The sequence below is a fragment of the Xenopus tropicalis genome, chromosome 3 (genome assembly GCF_000004195.4).
Source record: "Xenopus tropicalis strain Nigerian chromosome 3, UCB_Xtro_10.0, whole genome shotgun sequence".
Classification (NCBI taxonomy): domain Eukaryota; kingdom Metazoa; phylum Chordata; class Amphibia; order Anura; family Pipidae; genus Xenopus; species Xenopus tropicalis.
This window is the reverse complement of record NC_030679.2, coordinates 126,484,981-126,510,729: the sequence shown is the minus strand read 5'-3', so window position 1 is coordinate 126,510,729 and position 25,749 is coordinate 126,484,981. Positions and strand designations below refer to the sequence as shown.

Sequence of the window (25,749 nt, the reverse complement as noted above, 5' to 3'; positions counted from 1 at the left end):
GAAGTATTTAAAAGGGGCAGTAGGACTGAACAGTTTAAAGGACCAGTAATTACAGAATAATGTTTGTTTAGTCTATACACTTAAAAACTCTGCATAAGTTGTGGAAAAGATCATTGGGTTCATTTATAACTCTGGGGAAGCAGGTGCAGGGGCGTGCCCCTATTTACTAGCCTTTGCACCCCCTGGGTTGTGGCTCTCTGCATGGAGTGAGAGCGGCACCAGAAGGCACAGCTACGCCCCGTCCTCAGGACTTCGACTGCTATGGGAATTGCATAGCCTAGTGCAAGCATTTGGCACATGGAATTGAGGTGGCTCTCATTTCCAGACATATACTGCAGGAGCACTTTGAGGCAACTGTCAAGGGGGTCAATCATTTCCGGTGCAGTAGTACTGCCCTTCAGCCTCTAAAAATAATGGGCACCTGCAACGCTGTTTAGATGAAAGATGGCTGAACCAAGAAGAGCTGATAGCCAGTACATGACATTAAACCATGGGGTAAAACAATATATATATAATTTTGGAGACTATGGGAGATGGCCTTCCCATAATTTAGAGCTTTCTGGATATCACTAATACTGGATAAGAGACACAGGGCTGTATTTAGGTCTGATGCAACCCTAGACACCCGCCCTAATTGCATCCCTCGGGTTGTGGAAGTGATGTCACATGCATGCTGTGCATGACATCATTTCCTCTATACATGCCGTCACTTCCCGCCTGTATTCACCCTCTACACCATCACCCCCCCCCCCCCAATACTAGTGCCAGTTGTAAGATATCTGGTATGAAATATAAAGATGCCAGACTTTGTAAAAAGCTGCCAAAATGGCTTATAATTGGGTAGCTGTGACATCATAAGCCCTTATAACTTTGTATTGCAGGCATCAGTTTGCTTGGCACTCTCAGATCCTTTACTAAAGCTAGGGTTAAAAGTTGGCACCCTGACCCCATACTTTAATATAACTCTTCCCTGTTGCTGTAGTGGATATGTATCATTGGCAAGTGCTTCTCTAGCTTACATGGGAAGTGTAATCCATGGCACTGGTTAGGAGGATTAACACGTATCCTGTGATTATGATCGTCTATTGAGACGCTGAATGGAACAAAGTTTGTGTACCCTCTGCTAGAGAAACTGTTGGACGTTTTCCCCTGTGGTCACCATAGTTACCCCCCTCAGGGCTTCAAACATGTCGCACAGTCCTGCATCAGCAAAGAGACAGTAGCGTTCAGCAATTTTCTTTCACTCCCTGCATTGAGTTGTCACAATTAGGGAAGCAGAGCCTGCAACTACAGAAGGGGAACCTGTTTGAAGGACAGAGTATGTTACTAAAACAACATTATCGGTTACAATAGGGGGCTGGTCATTGTGTATTTGCAAATCCCAAGTTAGACGTAGTTCAGGAGTCCTGTGAGCATTTTTACAAATTAGATTAATTTCCCATTTTCTTAGTGATTTCTGTGCTGCAAGCAGTTTTGGGCCGCTACTACCAGGATTTTGGGTGAGCGGGTTCCTGACCCCAGGTTTAGCTGACAATACGTGGTGTGCCTAGTAAGAAAGGGTACAAGGGATAGAGTGCTGCAGGGTCCTTTGGGTTCCTTCCACTCTTCTTTGTTCAAGCTGTAGTGCAATGCAACCCAAGTTAGTGGAGTCAAGGCTTGCAGATAATGGTACAGCAAGGGTTGCCACCTTTTCTGGAAGAAACCCAGCAGGCCTTGATAAGTGCAGTGTATAAGAGCAATCTGTTATAGGGATGTGGGTGGCAGGCCAAAGTAAGCTGACCAAAGGTTAAAGAGCCTGCTGTGACTGAGACTGGGGACCACAGGGAGATAGTTACCACCAGGGGGAGCTGATATCCATGCTGTATAAAAGCCAGCATGTGTGCTGGGTCTGGTTTACTGGTATTCTTTAACTGGAACTTCATATACCAGGGATGGGAGAGATTTCAAGTGTCAGCAGGATACTGGGAATTGAAGATCTGAAGGGTAGCAGGCTAGACATCCTTTTGACTTACAATGTTATGCATTAAATGGACAATATCTGTAGTGTTTAAATTGCCTCCAAAAGAGCCCTTTATTCATCTGTATATTTGTGTCTGTTCACATAGTCAACTGTCCCTAATTTTATAGCATTTTACCCCTTTGTCTGTAGAATTTGTCGTCCCTGGAAATGCCCTTGGATTTTAGAAATTACTAACTGCGCAAAATTATTTCAATGATCTTATGGTCATTAGTTAGCTTATCTTCTTACCTGCAACCTGCTCATTGGCCACGGCTAAAGGTGGATCCCTGGGAATCTCTGCCCAAAACCTGTTGTTTGAATAATAAAAACACCTTTTTATATAAAACAAACTGAATGATGTCATATCAAAAAGGGGGGTATATTTTTCCTTCATGGATTGGGAAAAAAGTTGGAACTGGTTATACTATTAACCCGACCTTTTGTTTGGTAGGGCTCTTACCTGTATTTGTTCTTCTATTTTCTAGATTAAAGGGGTCCTTTACGTTAAGGTTACGTTTTAGTATGCTATAGATACTTAATAACTTTTCAATTGGTCTTTATTTTTTATTTATTATAGTTTTTATGTTATTTGCCTTGACCGCTTTCAAATGGGGGTCACTGACCCTGGCAGCCAAAAAACTATTACTCTGTGAGGCTACAATTTTATTGTTACAGTTACATTTTATTACTTATCTTTCTATTCAGACCCTCTCCAATTCATATTCCAGTCCCTCATTCAAATTACTCCCTGGTTGCTAAAGTAATTAACTTAGCAACCTTTAACTCTTAAATTGCTAGGGGCTGCTGAGCTAAAAGTGAGATTAGCAATATAAAACTACAAATATCTCAATACCAAAGTTAGAAAATTAATGTAACTTTGCATCAATTAGCTGTTAAACTGAATGCTTGGTATTAGCAGGCTAAAACTGCTTTGCTGTGATGCATAGAATGGAAATGCAAGGATAAATTGTGACACAAAATGTAATTTAGAGCCAATTTTCATTTAGAAAGAGATTTCACATCATAAAAGATCATGGTGACCCATCCTAAACAGCAGTGTGACCCAATTTTGGGTTTCAACCCTTAGGCTAAGAATCCCTGTTCACCTTCTGAATTATTATTATTATTAATAATAATAATTGCATTTGTTCAGATCTATAGAAGATCTAGATGGAAACTTGTGCTGCGTTCATGTTCTCACCCTAAGGCAAGTAAGGAGGCTTAGCCCATATCTCGTAGCTATTATTCAGACTGCAGTATGAGTCAGCTGAGACATCAGAGCAAATCAGAACATGTTCTGTAGGGAACAGGAATGGTGAGACATATTTTGTGTCTGTTTCTGTGTTGTTGAGATGTTTAGGAACTGTAATGTAATAAAGTGCAACAAAAAATCACTCTTAGACTCATTACACCATATGTTTTGGATCACTAAAGTCCTTTAGCAGGTAAGATCTGTGCCTCCAAAGATGCCTGCAGTCAGCAATGTAACTGGTTGCGCCGGGCCCCCCTGCAGAAAAATCTTTGGGGAGGGTCCGGCGCCACCAGTCCCTCCTCAACCCTCCCTCCTGGCCCTGACCACGCCACTATAATTAAGGCAGAAGAGGAGTCGGGGAGGGGGGAATAATGTACAGCAGACCCCGCAGTCTGGACTCTCCTGCTACCCAGGCCTGCCCACGGGGTCTGCTGTATATATAGTAACGCCACTGCCTGCAGTAGCTCTCCATCTTCTTTTCTGCTGATTCACAGTACATGCCAAGATACAAGTATGAATAGATATATTCATAGTAATGAATTCAGATTACATGGCTGTATAGGACCCAGTCCATTCTGTATCACAGTTGATCAATAATCAACCCTGTAGCCTGTAAAATAACTATAGGCACACACCCCCTGCCTGCCGACACCCCTCCCCCTACATGCACGTGCTTGCACCCACTCTCTTTCTTATCTAGAAGATCACATCACAGTATCTCTGATGGGCCCAATTGGGGATCATGCCTGGGTTCAGCAGCACCCCCTGCCCCCATGGTAGTTCTGCCACTGCCACTTTCTTCTAATGTTTCAGTGATTTTCGACAACCTCTAAGCATAGTGTCTCAGTAGCAGCACAGAAAACATTGAGCCACTGGCTTACAAAAAAGTTCTGAACAAGATCAAAGATGATAATCTGCTGTGAACAACACTGAATTTCTGAATCCAGCATTGTATTTTGGTCTGGTGCTACTAGAGTTGCCACCTGTCCCAGTTTTCAGAAGAGCTGTCCGAGTCAAAACTGCCTGCCCGGAGAGGACTTGCCGAAATTAACACGGCACTTCATAGCCCCCCCATGATGTCACTGGCCACCCCGCCCTTGAAGCTGCCAGTGATGGCAACCCTAGGTGCTGCCCCCGCCAATGCGCATGTGTTAGAAGTGTCATAGTTCCCATTGGGGGAAGTGATGTAATATGCATGTATATTAGTATCCGGCGGCATAGTTGGACTGGGGGACCTGGGGCCCATAGGGTACCCGACTCCACAGTGTTACTTACTTCACTGTTGAAAATTAAAGATGGCCATGCGCTCCTCTGTGACGTGCATGGCCACCTTTAATTTTTAACATTAAAGTAAACAGCGGAGTGCTAAGCAAGTGCTTAAAGGGATTCTGTCATGATTTTTATGGTGGAGGGGCAAGGGAGGTGGGCGTTATCACTTCAATTTGCATCTTAGCAGAGAAGTGTGACTGAAGTTTATCAGAGCACAGGTCACATGGCTGTGGCACCCTGGGAAATTAAGAATATGGCTAGTCCCATGTGAGATTTCAAGATTGAATATATAAAAAAATCTGTTTGTGTTTTTGAAAAATGGAAGTCAGATACCCAAGAACATGTTTACAAAAAAGGAGACAAGAAATTCTGTGTTTCATTTGATAGAAAACTCAGAGCAGCATTTCTGTGAGTGCTTATGGCTGTATTTATATAGACCTTTCTGATAAAGCTTTCTTAGTTTTTACCTTTCTTTCTCCTGCAAAGGCAGGAGTAAAATGCAGACTGCCATGGTGCCCATATGACTCAACCAGAACAGCAATTTACTGATAAGGGTGCAGTCCCAAAGTTTCCACAAAACCATAACCAGGCCACTGCTGCTTCCTGATCACAAGAAGAAATAATACAGACACCTATGCTCTGTGTAAATGAAAGAAAACAAGTCTTACCAGGATAGCTAATGAGATGCTGTCATAATGTGTGCATGGTTGGTGCACTCCTCAGTTGACCTAAAGGAAGCCATCCAGCATTCCAAGGCAGAACTTGCCCTCCTTCTGCTTCTCCTCACACAATAGGGGATCCAAGGAGCAACACAGAACAGACCGTGGATTCAGCTACAGCTGTTGGTTCCACCATATCAAAACACATGAACTTAACACTTCAAACGTATTGCAACCCCAGAATATAAACTGATGCAGCTGAAACGCCTACTTTTCATTTGAAGAAGGAAGTTGGGTGGTTACAGTAAAATCAATACATTCTAGCAGTCTCATTTGTATGCAGTGCTTCTCTAATTATATGTTGGTTTATAAGAAGTTGGGCAGACAATGGCTGTTATTTCCATTACTCTTGACTCAGCAGCCTATTGGCCTGTGCAAGGACCCAAACCCATACCTTTCCTTTTTGCTTATTTGCTTAGGGCTTATCCAGACATCAATCTGGCAGGGTATCCACCCAACTGGTGTGCCTTATGAGCTTGACCTGAATATTTGGTCCTTGAGCCAATGATTGAAACACATAGATGGTCCATACAGAGCTTTTAGCTTCATACTGAGATAGTAAAGCAGTCCTACCTTTGTGAGCTTTTGGCGGTGTCCCTGTGCCTTTATGCCAAAAGTTTTCTGACTTTTTCAGTTAAGGTTCAGTATTTCAGTCCCATGTAGAGGCAATTCAGGCTGCCCTTAATTCCAAAGGGGCCTAGTGTCAGGGAAGGGGGATGGGCCAGGCAGATTGAAGCAGGGGGGTTGGATTGTGGGCAATGCCAGGATACAGCTCAGGGCAGCCATTGTTCCAACAATATTAACCCACCTATAACTGACCCTCAGGCAGGGCATATAGAGGTATCTAGGAGAGCAAATAAGCTTTCCCCACACACAAACAGGTCTGTGTCCCCCGAGACACAAATATTGACTCTCCTAGGTGGAATAATTCATCAGCTGGAACCCTCTACTTTATGTAATTGTGGATCCCCTTGGTAATTTCTAACATACTTAAATAGGGTGGACATTATTCCCTACATAAATGATGCTTAGGGGCTGATTTACTAAGACACGAATTCGAATCCGAATTGGAAAAATTCCGATTGGAAAACGAACATTTTGCGACTTTTTCGTATTTTTTGCGATTTTTTCGGCGACTTTACGACTTTTCGGAAATTATCGCGACTTTTTTGTTACCAATACGATTTGCGCGAAAAAACGCGAGTTTTTCGTAGCCATTCCGAAAGTTGCGCAAAATCGCGATTTTTTCGTAGCGTTAAAACTTGCGCGAAACGTTGCGCCTTTTAAGTTAACGCTACGGGAAAAGGCGCGACTTTTCGCGCAAGTTTTAACGCTACGAAAAAGGCGCGACTTTTCGCGCATGTTTTAATGCTACGAAAAAATCGCCAGATTTTGCGCAACTTTCGGAATGGCTACGAAAAACTCGCGTTTTTCGTATTGGTAACGAAAAAGTCGCGACAATTTTCTGAAAAAAATCGCAAAATACCGATCATTACGAAAAAAACGCAATTGGACGCATTCGGCCCGTTCGTGGGTTAGTAAATGTGCCCCTTAGTGTTGTTATCACTTAGAATGAAAGTCATAGTGAACTAACTTAACTGGTGATGGGGATACTGGGACTTGTAGTCTTCAGCACCTGGAATTAAGGTTGCCTATCTGTGATTTATGCATTTTCCAAATGATGATGGCACCACTGGTAATAACTGGTCTCTCAAAGAGCCGTACTATGTACAAGCTGCAACTAGCTCTTGAAAAGCATGCATGCTGCTTCCTGGTTTTTAAAAACAGATAAATTGTTATTTCAGCAAGATAGCTGTAACCCTTACTGCACATTAACACAAGAGCAAGTTCCTCCGCCCTATTCCAAGCAGAACAAATGGTGACAAAGAATTTAGGTTCAGCCCAAGTCATGAAAACATAAACATCATCTGGATATCTTGCGATGTGCAGGCCCGGATTTGTGGAGAGGCCACAAAGGCCCGGGCCTAGGGCGGCAGAAACATAGGGGCGGCACGCCGCCCCGCCGCACCAAAATCTTAAAATTTGTGTTCCCATACAGAGCAATGGGGACTTCTTCCCACTGCTCCGCATGAAAGTTTGGCCTACGACGCATGCCGACTTGCATTCCCAATCCCTACCCCCCCGCCCTCGATGTTCGCGAATGCACGCGCACCCCCTAACCACCCCCCTTTCCCGTTTGCGCATGCGCACTCCCGCTGTTCACGCAGGCATGCGCACTTGGGGGGGATGGCGTGCGACTGGGGGCGGCCTCGAGGCGGCCGGTTTTGAAATCCGGCCCTGGCGATGTGTAGAGTCACATTAGCTTGTGATAACTTGAATCAATTGGAATCATTCCGAGGGCATGTCAGGAACACCATCTCTTATGCTACTGCCATACAGGCTAAGAAACTGCTCCCAGGCCTGGGATTTGTGGGCAGGCCACAAATGCTCAGGTGCTTAGGTGGAGTGCGAGCAACAGAGAGGCCTGGGGCGCAAAAAGTTTAAATCCGCTCCAATTTGCTTTATGGTACATCTGCACCCAGAGACACTTCATCAGAGCAGATTTTGGTGATGAAAAGCTTGAGTATGCATTTGCGTGCCAAAATAAATAAATACAATTAATTCAACTCATCCTGAATGATAGCTGACATGTTTGCTCAGGAATGTTCCCATCTTGATCCTAACTTGTCACCTGTAATAAATGGCCATATCCAAGTATCCCCTGGCTGCCATTTTTCTGTTATGGGCTATAGCTATTAAAAAGCTAGAGGATGTTTACTATACAAGCCTGTAATGCAGGGTTCATATATTCAGTAATAAATGCAAAAGGATATGTGACTCATGTACCTCAGCTGTACTCAGCATCCCGTCAGAGTGAGTCTGGGAGTCTGTGCAGGACAGGATATGACAGAGAAGAAACGCCAAACTCAGAAGACCTGTGCTCAAGGCTTCACTTATAAACTTACAAGCCAGCGATAATTAACCCAGGGCACTTACACTGCTGCCGAACTACAGCTCCCAGAATCCTCCATCAACCCTTGCTTTTTTTTATTCAAATATATTTAGTACCAGTATATTCTGTTATGCTGTAAGGGTATTTGCCAAATTTAATTTTTGCTTTCATTTTAAAAATACAAAATCAGTTGTAGATGTAGTGCAATACCATAATGCGCCACTACAAAGTTTGGACCCAATTCTGTCTTAGTTGCCGCGGGCACCAGGGCAACTAAAAAGAGCCCTGCCTACTCATGGCCTAATACAGACTCCTATGCAAATGTATTCAGGGTTAAATAGTGTTTCTAAAGTTGTCTGTGACAATGGCCAGTTCTGTTTTCCTATACTAGAGCTTTATAACAGGAGGCCAAGAGTAGCTCTCTGCTGTTGCTAGTAAACAAAAAAGATTGCTTCTGCTTTCAAAGGGCAACTTCACTTTTTACATAATGAAAGAAAAAGGAATTCTAAACAGCTTTCTGATCTGCATTCATAACACATTTTTTGAATGGTTTTAAAATTATTTGTAAATGTAATTGCTATTGTAAGAAGCATCTGGCTGTTTATATTTTCCACACTCCTGGTTCTGCCTATTGTAGCAAAATTGCCTAATGTAGCAAAAACCAAGAACAGACTAAACGAATACTGCAACTGCAATTTAACAGCAATTACATTTAAGACCACTGAAGATCTTTTTTTATGAATGTAGATGGAAAAGTTACTTAGGATTACATTTTTCATTAGGCATAAAACAGTTGTGAGGTAAACTTTCCCTATAATTGAATTAAGGCCCAGGGAGTTTTATGCACCATAAATAGCTAATATTGAGGGAACAAAATGTTTCCTGTGAATTTTCAAACTTCCCTCTCTGAACCAGGTAGAACATCCAGTACAGCCCCACTCACAGTCCATTCATTTGGAATTACCAATGGAATCCCCCTTTTAAAATCACACACATGCCCAGGCCCAGACTGGCAATCTGTGAATTATGGCAAATGCCAGAGGGGCTGCTGTAAGATTCCATAGACAGTCACTATTTATTGGGCTGGTGGGGGGCTGTTTGTAGGGTTGCCACCTGGCTGATGTCTGATGCCAATGTTATTAATAGGAAAACAAAATAAAAATATAGGAAAGCCAATATTTTTTCTGGCCTTCCTAGCTGTTTGGGACTCCAGGGTATTTGAATCCCAAACCTGACCTGTGCTTGCCCCACTACAGGGTACCTTATTAGCCACCTCTGTTCATTGACCAAAGAAAGCTGCACACGTATTGACTAAGAAATATCAAAATAGGTCCTGGCATGGGGTGACCAGATTACTTGAAAATTCAGGGACACGTCTAATAAATGTTGCATGGCTGCACAGATTGCATTTGCATTTAATTGCAATCAGTGCAGCCCTTCTAGCTGGATTTTCTAGACATGTCCCTACATTTTCAAGTGATCTGGTCACTCTATCCTGGCATTTCAGTAAACAGAGGCCTAAACAGACCCCCATGGGCCCAAAAAATATTGACTTTCTATGGTATCCCACAGCAGCCTTTCCCTTTCAGATTAGGCAGAATCCACAGATTGCCAGTCCAGGTCTGAATGTGCAAAATACACAATAGCTGCTTTAAGCTGGCCTCGTTTCGTACGATATTCGGTGCGTGTATGGCATGTCGGCGAGTCGACCGATATCGCAGGAAGCTGCTGAAATCGGTCGACTCGCCAATCGGCCAGGTTAGAAAATTTTGATCAGGCGCCATAGAAGGCGCCTGACCAAAATCTGCCGTCAGGGCTGAATCGGCAGAAGGAGGTAGAAATCCTATTGTTTCTACCTCCTTATCTGCTGTTTCAGCCCTGAACGGTGTGTGGCGGATCTGACGATGTTTCGTGCGACCATTGGTGCAACATCGTCAGATCGCCACGTGTGTGGCCACCTTTACTGTAGTGGGAGACATCAGGGGTCCCAGTAACATCAGTTCCTCTGAGGAAAAGGCCACATGACAGTGCCAGATACTCTTTAATGGAAAATATAAACATGGGTGCAAGTGCACCAGAGCCCTGCTGTATACTGTCTTCTGGTCATATGAAGATAGGCCACACCAGTATAGGAATATAGCAGTTGCAGAGGTTTGGTATAGACAGATTGGCGGTGCCATAGTAAATGTTATGTGGAAAAGGGATCATTGTGAGACCCAAAATGGTGGAGGGTGGTTGGAAAAGAGAAACCACTATAACCACTTTAAACAAGGAGCAGCCATTAAGGGAAGGGTACTATTATTCAGACAGGGAAATTTTAGACTGAGAGACCAATCAGTGAAGTAACACTAATGACCCATGAGGTGGTAACTGCAGACAGAGTAATATGTAGGAGATGTGATTAAGGGAGGGGAGTGTGAGGGAGAGGGAGGAGTGCAGTTCGTAAGTAAAAGAACAGGCTGACTGGAAAGTTTACAAAGAGTGAATTAGGGACTTGGCAGACTGATGGGAGTAAGGCAAGGTTGCAGCTTCCCATACAGAGTCACACAGACTGACAAACAGCCCGGAGGAGGGTGAAGTGTGAGGGGCCGACATGTCTGGGACTCGCCGGCCGAGTCTGCTCTCAGGATCGCAGGTGAGGGGCCGGGGGCGGGAATAGACAGGGCAAGCCACACACGCAAGGACTCCGTGGTCGTGCTTCTGTTTTTATGGCTTGTAGTCTTATCATCAGTTCGCACCAGGACACTATACAATTAGCCTGCAACGACTAAACACATTGCAACTGCAGGCTGCAGGGCTGCATAGAAACCAGTGCAGCGCTCACCTGATCACTCTGTGCAGCATATGGCTTATAGCGGTGCCCAGTTTTAGGCATGCTTTGCAAACCCTCGCTATCACAAACACACCCCTAAATCAACAATTCCAAAAGTTTTCTTTTTCTGCTTAAAGTAGGACTGTGTATCCAGGGTGCCTGCAGCTGAACTACTGCTCCCATCATCCTCTCGCAGGTGGTGGTTTCTGGGAGCTGTAGTTGGAAATATTTAGGTGCAGGTAAGCTAAGTTGTCTTTGAGCAGATCCCAAATCCTGAGTGTTTCACCTAAGCTGATTTATGCTGCAGTGCCAGAAGTCTGGGTCTCATTTGCAATTAATGGAGGGGCTGCTTGTGGCAGCATACAATGTTTTTTGGTTGCAAGAGCTGCCTATAGGGCCACAGTGCATACAGTACAAATTTGGTCTGACTGCCTGCAGCTTAATTACTTAACCCTAAGTCCCCATGTGTTATTGAACTACAACTCTCTGCTACAGAAATCTTTGATTATAGGTTGTGGAATTCCAGGAGATGTAGTTGAACACCACCTTGAGGCCTCGAGGTTAAAAAATGGGGTATAAAGGTTACTTTGTCAAAGCCTACTTAAAATCATCTGGAGATGCTTCTCTGCAGTTTAATAACCGGCCTTCAGTTGTCACCTAGTTCGATGGACGCTCTGCTTCTCTTACTCCAAAAGGGCTGCTTCAGTGGTAAGCAGTTTTAGCACTAGTTTGCCCTTTGCACGGTCCTCGTTTGCCTGCCTATTACAATGAATTGAAGTAGGGTCCCTTAGTGCAGCTGCCCTGTTGTTTTATTGGGGTTGGTGGGAGTTGAATTTCTGACCTAAAGATCTGAAGGGTGGTTTTCCCTTCATTGGACACTGCATTTCTGAATGAGAAACACTATCAAAAAACAAGTGGGATCACTAGAGCGGGGGCAACGATCTGGGGTGGGTTGGTGGAGCGGGTTGGAACAAGCCAGGGGAATCCACCACCCCCAAACCAAACCTTGCCCCCACCCTCCTGGCATTCCTCAGTTCATGGCTGCAGGGAATAGTTGAATATCCACATTGCTGAGGCCAAACCTTCAGTTTGACAGCGCAGTATAGTGAGTGATCTGCTACCAGCATTACCTTTGTGCCTCAGGGCTGAACTGAAAGTAGCAGCCTTCTCACTGTTGCACAGCCCCAGTAGAATATTTAGCTCGTCCACGTGTGGTTCAACATATGGGTAGGTTAATCCTCTCACTACCTCTCATGGGACTCCCATTTCTCCTTGCTCTGTCCTTGTGGGTTGTGCATAAGATAACAGTTTGGGATGAAAGTTCAGGGCCTTGGTATATCTGCTAGTCTGTTAATAAATACAGAGGACATTGCCCTTTAACCAGGGCTGGAGGGGCTGAAATGGTCCCCATTGCAGTGCATGGATTCCAAAACTGACAAAAGCCATCTTCTCCAACTCTGATTTTGGGCATGGTACTGTCCTATGGAGGCCTGAGTTACCCTGACAAGTTCCTTTGTGCTTTTTCCAGCACCCCAGATTTTTTTTTTTTTTTTGTGTTTTTTTTTTCATTTTCATTTTACAAAAAGAAAAATAACAAAAAACAATATCTGGCACTTACATCAAGGCTTGGTGCAAATATTTACATCATATTCACAGTGACATTTCCTATCCTAGCTTTTAAATGGGAACAGTACATTACCAAAGAAAATTCAGCTTCATTATGTGCAATACATAGTGTAGCCTCTTGCAGGGTAATCTTGCCCCCCCAGGGATCTTTGCCAATTAATGCAGTAATTAAAAAAAACAAAAATTGCTTAATCCATCATAGCCACCTTTAATGTGCATCTATGTGCCTCCTCCTGTGAGCCGAGCAATAAGTCTGATGTCCCACAGAGTGTGTTAGTCGCCCGCTATAGATCATGGGGGACTAATCACTCCGAAATGCCTTTCCATTGGCTACAATAGGAGTTGCTGGTGGAAAGGCCTTCACATCACTTTTGTCGCCTGCAGGAGGAAACTTTCAGATTTCAGAAAGAGAACTGACGCAATAGCCTTTCCACCAGCAATTCTTATTTGTGCCGGTGAAAAGGTGTTTCTGAGCGGTTAGTCACCCTCAATAAATCTCTGCTATCGCGGGCAACTAACATGCTCTTTGGGACATGGGACTAAAGGATGTCTTTAATTTTGTTTTTGCTTTTAATACCAATCAGTTGGTATATATAGCACTGCGTAAATTGATGGCACTATATAAATAATAATAATAATCAGTTAAGTTCCAGGCACAGAAAGGAAGACTTTAGATTTTGAGAGAAATGTAAAGGCATAGCGATAGGTAGAGCAGACCAGGGGTCGAAGAGTAAAGCTGGCCATACACGTTCATATTTTAGACTTCTTCTGACGAACGTTCGGATAATGATAGTATGTTTAAATGAAACGATCTAAAACTAACATTCAGACTGAAATTGTAGGATAAGTTCCTTTAAAATAACAAATCGGAGGATGTTCTGTACAAGAAATAGTCGGCATACACCAATCGAACAAAAGCGTCTTCCCTGAAATGCATTGTAGGTCCCCCAAGTATATTATCAGATACACAATACATGCGCAGACTTTATTGCTAAACCGACATGTTCTAACCTGTCCCATGGACTAAACGACTGATTGCCAGGGTACGAAAATTATTGGGTGATAATTTGGAGCCCACATACGGTCTGAATATCATACAAAACTACGTTTCCTATGATTATATTGGTGCATGTATGGCTATCCTAAAGGCTTAGAATAGCCTTCAGTGTGCAACCATTTTTCTGACCTGTACCCCTTCTGTGACATCTTAAAGGGTGGGATAGTGCCAAAAGAAGTTTCTTTCTCTGAGGGTCCCCGAAGGTGGCATTCCTCAGTATAATCTCAAATTACCCTAGCAACCAAGCAGTGGTTTAAGTAAGACAATGGAATATGAATAGGAGAGGCGATTAAAAAGATATGTAATAAAATACTACTAAAAAATAACATACTAAAAGTTAATTTGAAGGTGAACTACCCATTTAGGGCAAGGAAGGCCTTAGTAGGGGGTCAGGGAATAGGGGTCCCTTGAGTGGAATGAGCTGGTGTAAAGGCTAGCACTACATTTATCAAACTGTAGGAGTGTGAGTTAGGTTTAGGCTACCCAAGCAAGAAAGGGCAGATTAGTGGCATGGTCTAACATTTCCCAATTTTGAATATCCAAATTTTGGGAGGTATGCATATTCCTTTATGAATTCCAGTATCCTGGCAACTTAGAGCTGTACATCAATTTCTCCCATTTCATTTGTACCATCCAGTTGTCCATAATTAGGTGGTACAGTCCAGAAAGGGTGGTTTTAGGTGACGCATGGTGTCTAGTGAGTGTAACATAGCATTTTCAGAATGGGGTGGCCCAGTTTTAGAGTTTTTGGAGGCATGGCAATGGATTTTGTTCAGCATGCTTGTTTGGTACAAAACAAATAATAGAAAGGTTCAGCTCTGTTAGAGTTTGTAAGGACCACAAGCTGCATACCAACTAACTGAGTGCCACGGTGTCCTTCTTTCACCCCTGCAAAACTCAGAACTCTTGGTATTTTTTATTGTTTTTTCTTTACCAAAACATTTTGACAAGAACTTGTTTCCTTGAAAAGCTATGTAAAGTGACAGGTGGGCAGGGCCGTATTTTCTATATAGGTATTCACACTCCCCTAGCAGAAAAGAAGCAAGAGGAGTGCCTGGGGGAGTGCTACATGTAAATCCAGTACTACTAGTGGGTTCATCTTTAGCAGTTAAATATCATAGTGTAATCTGATACTATTTTACATTTAACATCTGTGCCCTCTTGTAAATCCACTTTTGCAACGGAAGCACTTCCTGACTATATTGGCACCTTACTGGCCAATGTATGGGGCCTGTTTCAAAATCCCATATAGTGTAACCGTCTATTGATGTGACCTCTCTAGATAGGGTTGCATAGGCCAGTTTTATGATCTGATTGTTGGCCCGGGGGCCAGACTGTTGGAACAGCCTGATTTGGCACAACGTGTTCAAATCAGGAAAAGGTTTGCTCATTTGATAACCTTACCCAAAGTTAAAAACTGGACAGAGATGGTCAGATATTATCTACCAAAACTATGTGGGTAGGGGTCTGAATCATCAGATTTCCAGTCAGAATCTGCATAGAATTGTTCAGCATTCAGTTGGCTATGCTGGTAAATACATTTGGGTTGTTTTATTTTAGGTGTCTACAACAAAAAGCTAATTCTTTCAAAAACCACAAAAAATAAAGCATCAAGGCCAATAGCAAACTTGTTTTACTTTCTATGTTCTATCTGTACAGATATGCAGGCAGGCTTTTTTTAAAATCTATTTAGCACGATTGCCCTGAATTGAATGTGTTCTTTAGAGATCCATTGCCAGTGCAGAACAATAGGAGACATACAGATTCAAGTCACATAAATGTACAATCTCCAGCACAGTCGCCTGCACACAAAATGCAATGTGCAGTGTGAATCAAAGCATTTCCTATTCTGGGTGCAATACTAAAATGCCATATCATGGGCCTGAAAGTGTTAGTAATTCAGTTATCATTATCATGCCCTCTCTAGACTAAACATTGTATTTTCTAAAACATATCCCCTTATTTTGCTGTATGCACTGAAAAGTTTTTTCCTGGCATCTGAGGTCATTCTTTCTCTGCACATTGTATCCACCTATCAACAGCAGTAACCCAGAAAGGCTTTACTGAAATTGTCTTCTGCCTGTTTTTAATGGAAAACATACTTTTAATTCAAAGTTCTAATGAATTGTACCCCTTACTAGAGTCCTGTAGAAGGTTGGGTACCCATGGGTAACCTGCAATAAAAGTAGGTAACTTGCGGGTAGGATTTTCAGATGTGGGTCAGCAGGTTGCATGTCAGAGTTTTGGGTCCTATCCAAACTTCTTATATTACCTACATTGTCCATATTTTACATCTTTAAAAAAATGTGTAAACTTTTTTTTTTTTCCCTGACCCAGTTCAGATGATGTCACTTCTGATTTGCAGCAATAGCACTTCCTGTTTAATGGTGATCAGTGGGTCATGGATTAGGTTGTGGATAAGGGAGTTGCGGGTCGGGTGGGGTAGCAGGTCAAAGCAAGTAAAAATGTGGGTCCAGGTCTCAAAAATTGGTTCCACGCGGGACACTACTCCTTATTACCTCCTTCTCTGTATAAACAAGATCCTTCCACCTCCTGCTTCTTGCCTGTGTCTTAGGGTAAAGCTGGCCATACACGTGGCGATCTGACGATGTTTCGTGCGACCATCGGTCGCCCAAAACATCGTCAGATCCGCCACACAGTCAGGGCTGAAACAGCAGATAAGGAGGTAGAAACAATAGGATTTCTACCTCCTTCTGCCGATTCAGCCCTGACGGCAGATTTTGGTCAGGCGCCTTCTATGGTGCCCGATCAAAATTTTCTAACCTGGCCGATTGGCGAGTTGTCCAATATCAGCAGCTTCCTGCGATATCGGTCGACTCGCCGACATGCCATACACACACCGAATATCGTACGAAACGAGGTTTCGTACGATAGTATCGGTGCGTGTATGGCCAGCTTTACAGATGTGAAAGAGCTCATTATGCAGGGGGTCTATCTCTAAAGGGTAAATTGATTTACTACCACCTCTCCCTCTCAGAATTGCTCTGCAGAACCAAAGAGCTGGCATCCAGTTTAATTGAAATTGAAAATAGAATTCATGTTCAAACAATTCACAAAAACTGTGCAAAGTTCACGTAAAACCATAAGCAGATTGGAGGCGGGAGTAAATAAATTGGAGTTGGGACTGGGTGCAGGAACAAAAGTTTTTTTTTCTTTTTTTAACCCATAACCTGTTCTGTATAATTGCTAGGTATGTGCCAAATGAGCTAATCACCCCATGTGTCTTCGCTCTTACTCCAAGTGGTAAACATTAATAAGATAACCATGCTGAAAGCAGACAGGAATGATTTGTGAATCTAACTGTATACTTAAATATCCATGTGCAGTGTTTGTGCTGATGCTGCCATTAGGTATTATTCTTGTGCAGTGTTTGTGCTGATGCTGCCATTAGGTATTATTCTTGTGCAGTGTTTGTGCTGATGCTGCCATTAGGTATTATTCTTGTGCAGTGTTTGTGCTGATGCTGCCATTAGGTATTATTCTTGTGCAGTGTTTGTGCTGATGCTGCCATTAGGTATTATTCTTGTGCAGTGTTTGTGCTGATGCTGCCATTAGGTATTATTCTTGTGCAATGTTTGTGCAGACGCAAGTACTGTGCCAAGGGTTAAAGTGGTGCGTGGCTTGTTTCGCTTTGTAGGGTAAAGATCTGCTTCTGCTACTGCACTGACTATTCTAGGTCAGCCAGACCTCATACTGATAAGTCTATGGATTTGGGACACAAAAAACTGAAAAGGCAAAAGAAGCAAGCAGTCCACCATTGTCACATGGTCATTTGGTCAGAGTGGCCACTGCTTTATTTTTCCTGTTCAATTGGTGAGATTGTATTTTGCATTCGGAGCATTATAGGGTAGGGGACAGTGATTTCTGCAGGTCAGGGTGGTCCAAGCCTGGGCCTTAAGGGCTCTAAAGCTCAGGAAATTGCTATGTTCTTCTTAAAGAACCAGTGACTTAACAAAGCCCAGTCTGACAACATCACTCCTAAGCGGGAACATCAGCCCAGAGGAGACAGGGGCTGCATCACCTTCTGGTAATTCTAGAGACATTATTGGTCATCCAGTCAGCCTGTCAGATCAGTGCAGTTTGGTTTCCCAAATGTTTACCAGATCCTACACTATGTGATGTGACTGGTATGTGTGATCCTGTTATAAAATTGTATTTAAGGGGGTTCGAATTAAATGAATTGTTCCTGGATAAACCTTGGGCCACTGGATAATCAAACAAATGTTGCTACGGTCTGTCAGGAAAGGGGTTGAGCAGTGCCTTGCGGTTCTGTGGTGGTGCAGTAATTGAAGTGCTACTGGCAGGTCCCTGGCATGCCTCACAAGTCCTTTTGTTCATATTCCAGGGGACCACAGCAGGATACACTGGACTTTCCAATATGTTTAGGACCACGCAGACCTGGAGATCCCCAGTGAACCCTACCAACAGCAGCATCCCTGGCCCCGAGCTCAAGAGTGGGCTGGTTCCAGGTATGGAAATTTTGAGTCTCTTTCCAAACCCACATTAATCCATCCCATTTGTGAATCTCTGTGCAGACTATGAGAAATCTGTATTTATGGAAAACCATTTAAGTCTGTAATGCATTCCCAGATGCTAAGGGTAAAAACACAAAAGGAAAATTAGTATACATCCACCACTTAAAGAGGGTAGTGTACCTTTAAAGGACATGTAAAGCCTACATTTGCCTACAATGTATATCAGTTGGGTACGCCTCCCCCAAATGGCATCATTTGTACTGTATATATATCCCCTCCACTTGCCAGCACCATCACATTTATCCTAAACCAAATAGCAGCTTTCACCCGGTGGCCATTTTTCCTCTGATACATAATCAGATACATTTAAATCTGCAAACAGCATATACACACACAGACCCTTATTCAGCATACATTTCTGCTTTGTTTGAGCTGAGCTCAGGAAAAAAAATTGAATGAGACAGCTAGAGCTGAGTTATGTTATAGAATTCTTAGCAACTTTTAAATTGGTCTTCGTTGTGTAGTTTTTTTAATTATTTTCCTTTTTCTGAACCTTTCCAGCTTTCAAATGGGGGTCACTGACCCTGGCAGCCAAAATAATATTGTTATAGTTACTTTTTATTACTTAGATTTCTATTTGGGCTCTCTCCTATTCATATTCCAGTCTCTAATTCAAACCAATGCCTGTTATGCCAGGGCAAGTTAGACACTAGCAACCAGACAGGTGCTGATATTCCAAACTAGAAATCACAAATAAAAAAAAAAAAGTACCAAAATGACCAACTGCAAATAGTCTCATATTAAAATATCAAAAAGGTAAACATCCCCTTTAAAGGAGAATTATACATTGTGAGCAAAAATCCATATGAGCCAGATGTCTGTGTTTTAGTGCATAAAATGGTAGTATTTTGATAGTATTATTATGATAGTATTTTAATATGGAATTATTCAGTAAGACATATGAATTTTTCATTTATATAAAAGTGGTTTAAATACAGAATATATTTTTTGAGCAACCTGCAAATATTCAGGGATAGACAGAAGCTTCCTCTTTAATAAACTTGATGGCATAGTGGCCCTTTTATGAGTCTTGTTGTTTATTGCAGGTCTGATTGCAGCCACAATCTTCATTATGTTCCTGCTCTGCCTGTATGCAATACTGTGGCGGTGCATGGTGTCGCAGGCAAACAGGTGAGTGTCACTTCAGACTGGGGTTGAACAGGGGTACAAGGGGCTTTCCAGGCCCCCCCCCCCCATATCCCCTCAGGGGCCCATGACTGCCCATTTTCCCAACTCATACTTTGTCATGTTCGGGGGAGGCAGAACCGCAGAGGGCAGATCTGGGTTGGCAGGGTTTTTCCTGGTGTGCTGCTGGCCCAGTTTGACCCTGCTAGAACCGTAGGTGCGCAGGAATGCCTTCCTTATACGTCTCCTTCATTTACTCCACAGGCACAACAAGCGGCACAGGAAGAAGCCGCCTCCCACCAGCCAGAAACCTCACAAGCCCCTTTGTGCTGTGTGACCTTATCATTCTGTGAATGGAAAATAGGATTGTTGGGTCCTGGACTTTCATGCTACTGAGAAACCTTCACACCAGCACAAACTTCATCAGAATGGCACTGCTTCATTCCATGGCACCTACCGCAATATTATTGCACTCTTTCACGTTCTAGGATTTCCCTTAAAGAGGATTAAAGTTTTATATATATATATTTTTTTTTTCTCCAGGAAGCAGAAAACAGTATTAATTTGGTTGGTGGCAAGGGCAGTTTCCAGAAAGACTGCAGATCATTGCACCTTATCACCGGAGACTGATTCTGTGTTATAAATAAAGACTTGGTTTGTAAACTGTGTACTCCCTTTGGACCCATCCATTTGACTAAAATGGTTTATGGCCTCTAATACCCAAGGTACACTACGTGTAATAGCTTAAAGTTCTTCAGATGTCCTACAGCCAATGAATGTGCACAACTGGCACTTGCCTCAAAGCCTACTTAGAAATGAGAATAAGCAATCCGGTGGGAGCTACAGATGGAAGTGTTGCAACAAACAGTTGGTTCCACTTGCTGCATTTCAGGTTACACTTTGTATGCTTCTGTTTGAAACATTTGCACAAGGTATGTACTAACAACTGTTGCCTGTATCAGTCTAGCTGCTGTTAAACTACAAATCATTGATCCAGGAGGCATAGAGACACTTGTGGCTCTTCAGCTGGTCTGCAATGAGCCCCCATACATTAGCTAACTGGAGATGGAGTTGGATATACTAACATTGGTGATACACTAGTTCAGTTACGCACATATGTTAGTAAATCAGCTCTAAGGACTGATTTACTAACATAGGTGTTTAAAGGGGATGTAAAATGCCTATATAGATCCTTAGCTCTAAATTAAAAAATGTTGTATTATATGTCAGATAAATATTTAGTACCTGTTTTGAGATGCAAGTGATCGTTTCTGTAGCTTACTCTTCTCTTCCTTGATGGCAATCCCCCCCAACGTGTGATTTATTATATTATTGGCAGCCCCTCTGATGCTTAACTGTTACACAGGGGTCAGTGGTGTTCTGAAATTGCTGCCCCCGAGAGTGCCAGGGAGTAGGATGGCAAGCGGCCGCTGAACTTCAAGGGGGAATGTCATCAAGGGAGAGAAAAACAAGCCGCAGAAACAATCGCTTGTATCTCAGGTACAATATTTTTAACAGATGTATATTACAAAGTTTTATAATTCTGTGCTAAGAATCTATATATGTATTCTACAAAGATGACTTTACTTCCCCCTTTAATCATAGGTCAGTAACCTAAGTAATATATCCAGGTTTATGTACACTGTAGCCAATGCACAGGATAAAACACTGTTGTATGAATGATTGAGTGAGAGATGTTTGGAGCATGTAAATAATAGCATAATAATAGTGTTGCGGTCAACCTTAAAAGACTACAGAATAACACTGTTTCTGCAGGGGGTTGTTGACGAGTACTTTTTCCAAATAAAATTGTGCAAAATGATTAGCATCAATTCGAAACTGTATTTCTCCTAAAATAGAAATGACATTTATGTCTAAATGGAAAGGATGTTTATACATATGTAGAAATGATGTGTATATAGCTGTAATAATGGGCATTCTTGCCAGCTACTGCTTCAAGTGATATGAGTGACAGTCGGTTCCATAATAAACTGTACAAAATACAACTGCAGAAACTCAACTCTCCTGTCATCCCTTATACTTATCGGTTATTCTTGAATAAATCTCTATGCTTTTTAGTTTTTTTTTTTTTCCTGATCTGACCACTGGAGGGCACTTTTGAGGTTGGCTCATCAGCAATAATGCAATAATTGTTGCTCCTTTTCACATATGAATAAATACACATATGCAGATAAATACGGCTCCTTGTGCAAGTTAACTAATGCTAAATCTTATTTTCTTTTAAATGGTAAGTAGAATAAACCCCCACAAAGTGGAGATACAGTGAGGGTGTGACCCGCTTTCATCTGATTTAATTCCAGTTTTCCACTATCCATTTTTATATGGATTAACTTTAACCTGTAATCTTGCTTTATAAGTTTAGTCAGTTCTCTGTGTGCTAAAGGGTTGCATATGGGGGCACGCAGCTGTATGTCATTTCTATTTAGCATAGGAACATAGTTGTAAAGGTGTGCGACAACCACTGAAAGCTGTCCAAAATACGACTAATAATGATTTATATTAAGTAGTAACTGCAGCCTGAAGTAAATAATTGAAGGCTTCCTGCTTGGGGTCCTAGCCAAAGATTCTCAGCTTACAGATAAGTGCAATGGCTTCAGATACAGGCACATGAGTTAGAGCATAGGGGCAGATTCCTGGCCTGTGTTTATCCACTGGGCAGTGCCCTTATGTGGCAGTAATTTGGCCAGATCAGTTGCACTTCCATTGTATTTGTATACTTTATTTAGCCTTGGAGTGCTCCCACAACCTTTTTGTGTATTTATGTATTTTAGCAGATTTAATTCTGCAGGAAGAATGGCCAAACTTCCATGTGGGTTCAGCACCCCCACACCGTCCCTTTAATGGTGGTCTTATGCCTTTAAAAAGAATGGGTGTTGGTTAATGGGCAGTCTTCTCCTCTACAAGCCGCAAGCGGGGGAGGATTAGGCCTGTGAAACCAGGCAATCTCTCTCTATATAAGCAAAAGGCATGGGAGTGACTAAGCCCTCTGACTCAAACCAGCCCCCAGGTCAAGAATGGCAATAGTGCACGGGAGTGCCAGCCTTTGAAAAATATGACCAGAGGTAAATAGATAGGACCACCATACGGGGTTTACCTTGACGTGGTATGGTGGCTTACCAATCTTATGATCATAATTTTGTAACTAAAAACCCCTGTTTTTTGTCAATATACTGTATGCACTAGCATGAAACTAACAGACAATTTACTTATGAAACGGGACCAGGGAATGTGCATTGATCAATCCCTTTTTCTTTTTGTATGTTTGTAATTAATTTGGCCAGATCAGTTGCACTTCCATTGTATTTGTATACTTTATTTAGCCTTGGAGTGCTCCCACAACCTTTTTGTGTATTTATATGGATTAACTTTAACCTGTAATCTTGCTTTATAAGCTTAGTCAGTTCTCTGTGTGCTAAAGGGTTGCATATGGGGGCACGCAGCTGTATGTCATTTCTATTTAGCATAGGAACATAGTTGTAAAGGTGTGCGACAACCACTGAAAGTTGTCCAAAATACGACTAATAATGATTTATATTAAGTAGTAACTGCAGCCTGAAGTAAATAATTGAAGGCTTCCTGCTTGGGGTCCTAGCCAAAGATTCTCAGCTTACAGATAAGTGCAATGGCTTCAGATACAGGCACATGAGTTAGAGCAGTGCTGTCCAACTGGCGGCCCGCGGGCCGCATGCGGCCCTCGACCCCCCTCTGTGTGGCCCCCCACCTCTCTGGCTGCTTTGATGGCTTACCTTTGTGTAAGCTTTAAATGGTATCAGTACTGTGATTAACTGCCCCCCCTGCATGGTTCTCACCTCAGATTCAGGCTGTAATCCCTCTGTATTGTTTAAAAATGTTATCCCCTGTGTTGTTCACACCTTTTAATCTTTGCATTGTTCCCACCCTGCAGTGTTCACACCTCAGGCTCAGGCTCTAATCAACCACATTGTTCACCTCTTCACACCTCATTGTATGTACTGCCTGGCCTATGCTGCCTGTGTATAGGCAGCATAGGGTAGGCAGAGTATGGCACATAGGTAGCATAGGGCATGGAGGGTATGGCACAAACAGGCAGAGGATGGCACCCACAGGCAGCATAGGATAGGCAGAGTATGGCACACACAGGCAGCATAGGACAGGCAGAGTGCTGCCTGTGTGTGCCATACTCTGCCTACCCAATGCTGCCTGTGGGAGGTGAACCTGGCAGGGGTTTGTTCTGGGAGTTTGTTAGCAGTTGGAAATAGCCATTAAATGGTCCCTAAGGTGTGTAATTATATGCTGGGGGTTGCTGTGCTACCCACAGGGGAGGAGGAGGCATATGGATTTAAGGGTGTGTCTTAATATGACATAATATAATTCTTTAACATATGAATGATGGTTGATATCCCTGCAGCGACCATTGTGATAAAATGGGTGTAGTTTGAAGTGGGTGTGGTTTAAAATGGGGGAGTGGCCAAAACTGGCTTCCATTAGCGGCCCTCCACCATGTATGCAAGAGAAATTCCGGCCCTCGGCACCGCAGAAGCTGGACAGCACTGAGTTAGAGCATAGGGGCAGATTCCTGGCCTGTGTTTATCCACTGGGCAGTGCCCTTATGTGGCAGTACCCTTATGGAGACTGGGCCCTAAAAACCCTTGCTGATAAGCCTTTTTCTAAGAGGGTTAACCCTTTAGGAACAGGCACATGGTTAATGCAAATCCTGTTAGGGCTGCAATCTTTGCCATTGGCAAAACAAAGCTGTGATTGGGTCAGTTGTTCAGGTTTTGCAGTCTGGACATCTGGAGGAGCCTGAAAAACCAGGCTGCTTGGTTCAAAACTAGACATGTGGGCAACCCTACATCCTACACAGCTCTTCAGCAATTAAGGAGAGAGTTCACTTTTAAATGGATTTTTAGTATGATGCAGACATTGGTATTCTGAGACAATTTGGATTTGTTCATGGGCAAGTTAGGTAATAAAAATTATCAGCAATAAGATTGTGGCCCCCAGAGACCAATAGATTTTTGGTTTCTGGGGTCAGTCACCCCCATTTAAAAGCTGAAAACAGGCAATGAAAAGTAATGCCAATGATAAAAAAAAACTCTTTTGAAAAATATAATTCAAAACTTTTTGAAAAGTTGCTAGAAATGGGACATTCTATTATATAACGTAGAGGAGAACCATATATTGCATAAACAAGCTCATATGTAAAACCCTGCTTCATCTAAATAAACCATTTTCATAAAAATATTCTTTTTTAGGATAGGTATCGGACCCCTTATCCAAAAACCCATTATCCAGAAAGTTCCGAATTAAAGAAAGGCCATCTCCCTTAGACCCCATTTTCCCTGTAATAATAAAACAGAACCTTGTACTTGATCCCAAATAAGATATAATTACCCCTTATTGGGGGCAGAACAGCCCTATTGGGTTTATTTAATGGTTAAATGATTCCCTTTTCTCTGTAATAATAAAACAGTACCTGTACTTGATCCCAACTAAGATATAATTAATCCTTATTGGAGACAAAACAGTCCTATTGGGTTTAATTACTGTTTAAATAATTTTTTTAGCAGAGGTAGGAGATCCGAATTACAGAAAGACCCCTTATCCGGAAAACCCCAGGTCCCAAGCATTCTGAATAATGGGTACTATACCTGTAGTATGTGCTATTGGGTAACCTTAAATAGAAAATTGCCATTTTAAGAATTGCACAGGGCACACAAACAAGCCAATGCACACATACATGCTAGGCCCCATCAGCCAATTAATGGGCAGAGTTCTGTCTTTTGCTTCCACTCTACTTCCTGTTACAGTTAGAGCTGCATTATTTCTGGTCATGTGATCTCTGAGGGAGCACCCAGCCCATCACTAAATGGCGGCTCAAAGGAAAGGATGTAAAAGGGCAAGATCTTTAATAGGTCGCTTAATATAATACAAACTATCTGTTGGTTACGTATTAATTCTGGGGGTATAGTTTTCCTTTAAGCCGTGATAGTTTAATTAGTTTAATATGGATGCATTTCTAAAGGAGGGGAGGTGGCAACCCTTCAAGTTCCCACAAAGACCATCACCATGTGATCCTAGCAGGTTTATACATATAATTAGAGGGTGCTTTCTGCGTGAGACAAGTTATTAGAAAAAATAAGTTTATTTTATTACACAATTTTCATTATAAGACATGAACGAATAAATGAATTTTTCTCGTATAAATATGTTTTGTTCATTTTTTTGGTTTCGCTGTCCCATCCCCCCAAAATGCTGCGATGTATAATTCAGTCAGTGAAGTCTTCAGAGCCAGCTTTATTGAACTGCTTATGCAGTGAATATGCAGTGGTGGAGGTCATGTGATGCACGACTGTGTCCATGATGGCCATCGTTAGCTGC

At 42.5% G+C, this 25,749-nt stretch overlaps 1 protein-coding gene across 1 annotated transcript; it reads left to right on the top strand.

The window, feature by feature from the left end:
* Window positions 1–10,429: 10,429 nt before the first annotated feature.
* LOC100496891 lies at window positions 10,430–21,446 on the top strand. The gene is made up of 4 exons (XM_002932548.5): window positions 10,430–10,827; window positions 18,054–18,177; window positions 19,290–19,374; window positions 19,633–21,446. Exons 1-4 carry the CDS (start codon window positions 10,786–10,788, stop codon window positions 19,703–19,705), a joined length of 324 nt encoding a protein of 107 aa, XP_002932594.1. The 5' UTR covers window positions 10,430–10,785; the 3' UTR covers window positions 19,706–21,446.
* Window positions 21,447–25,749: the final 4,303 nt, after the last annotated feature.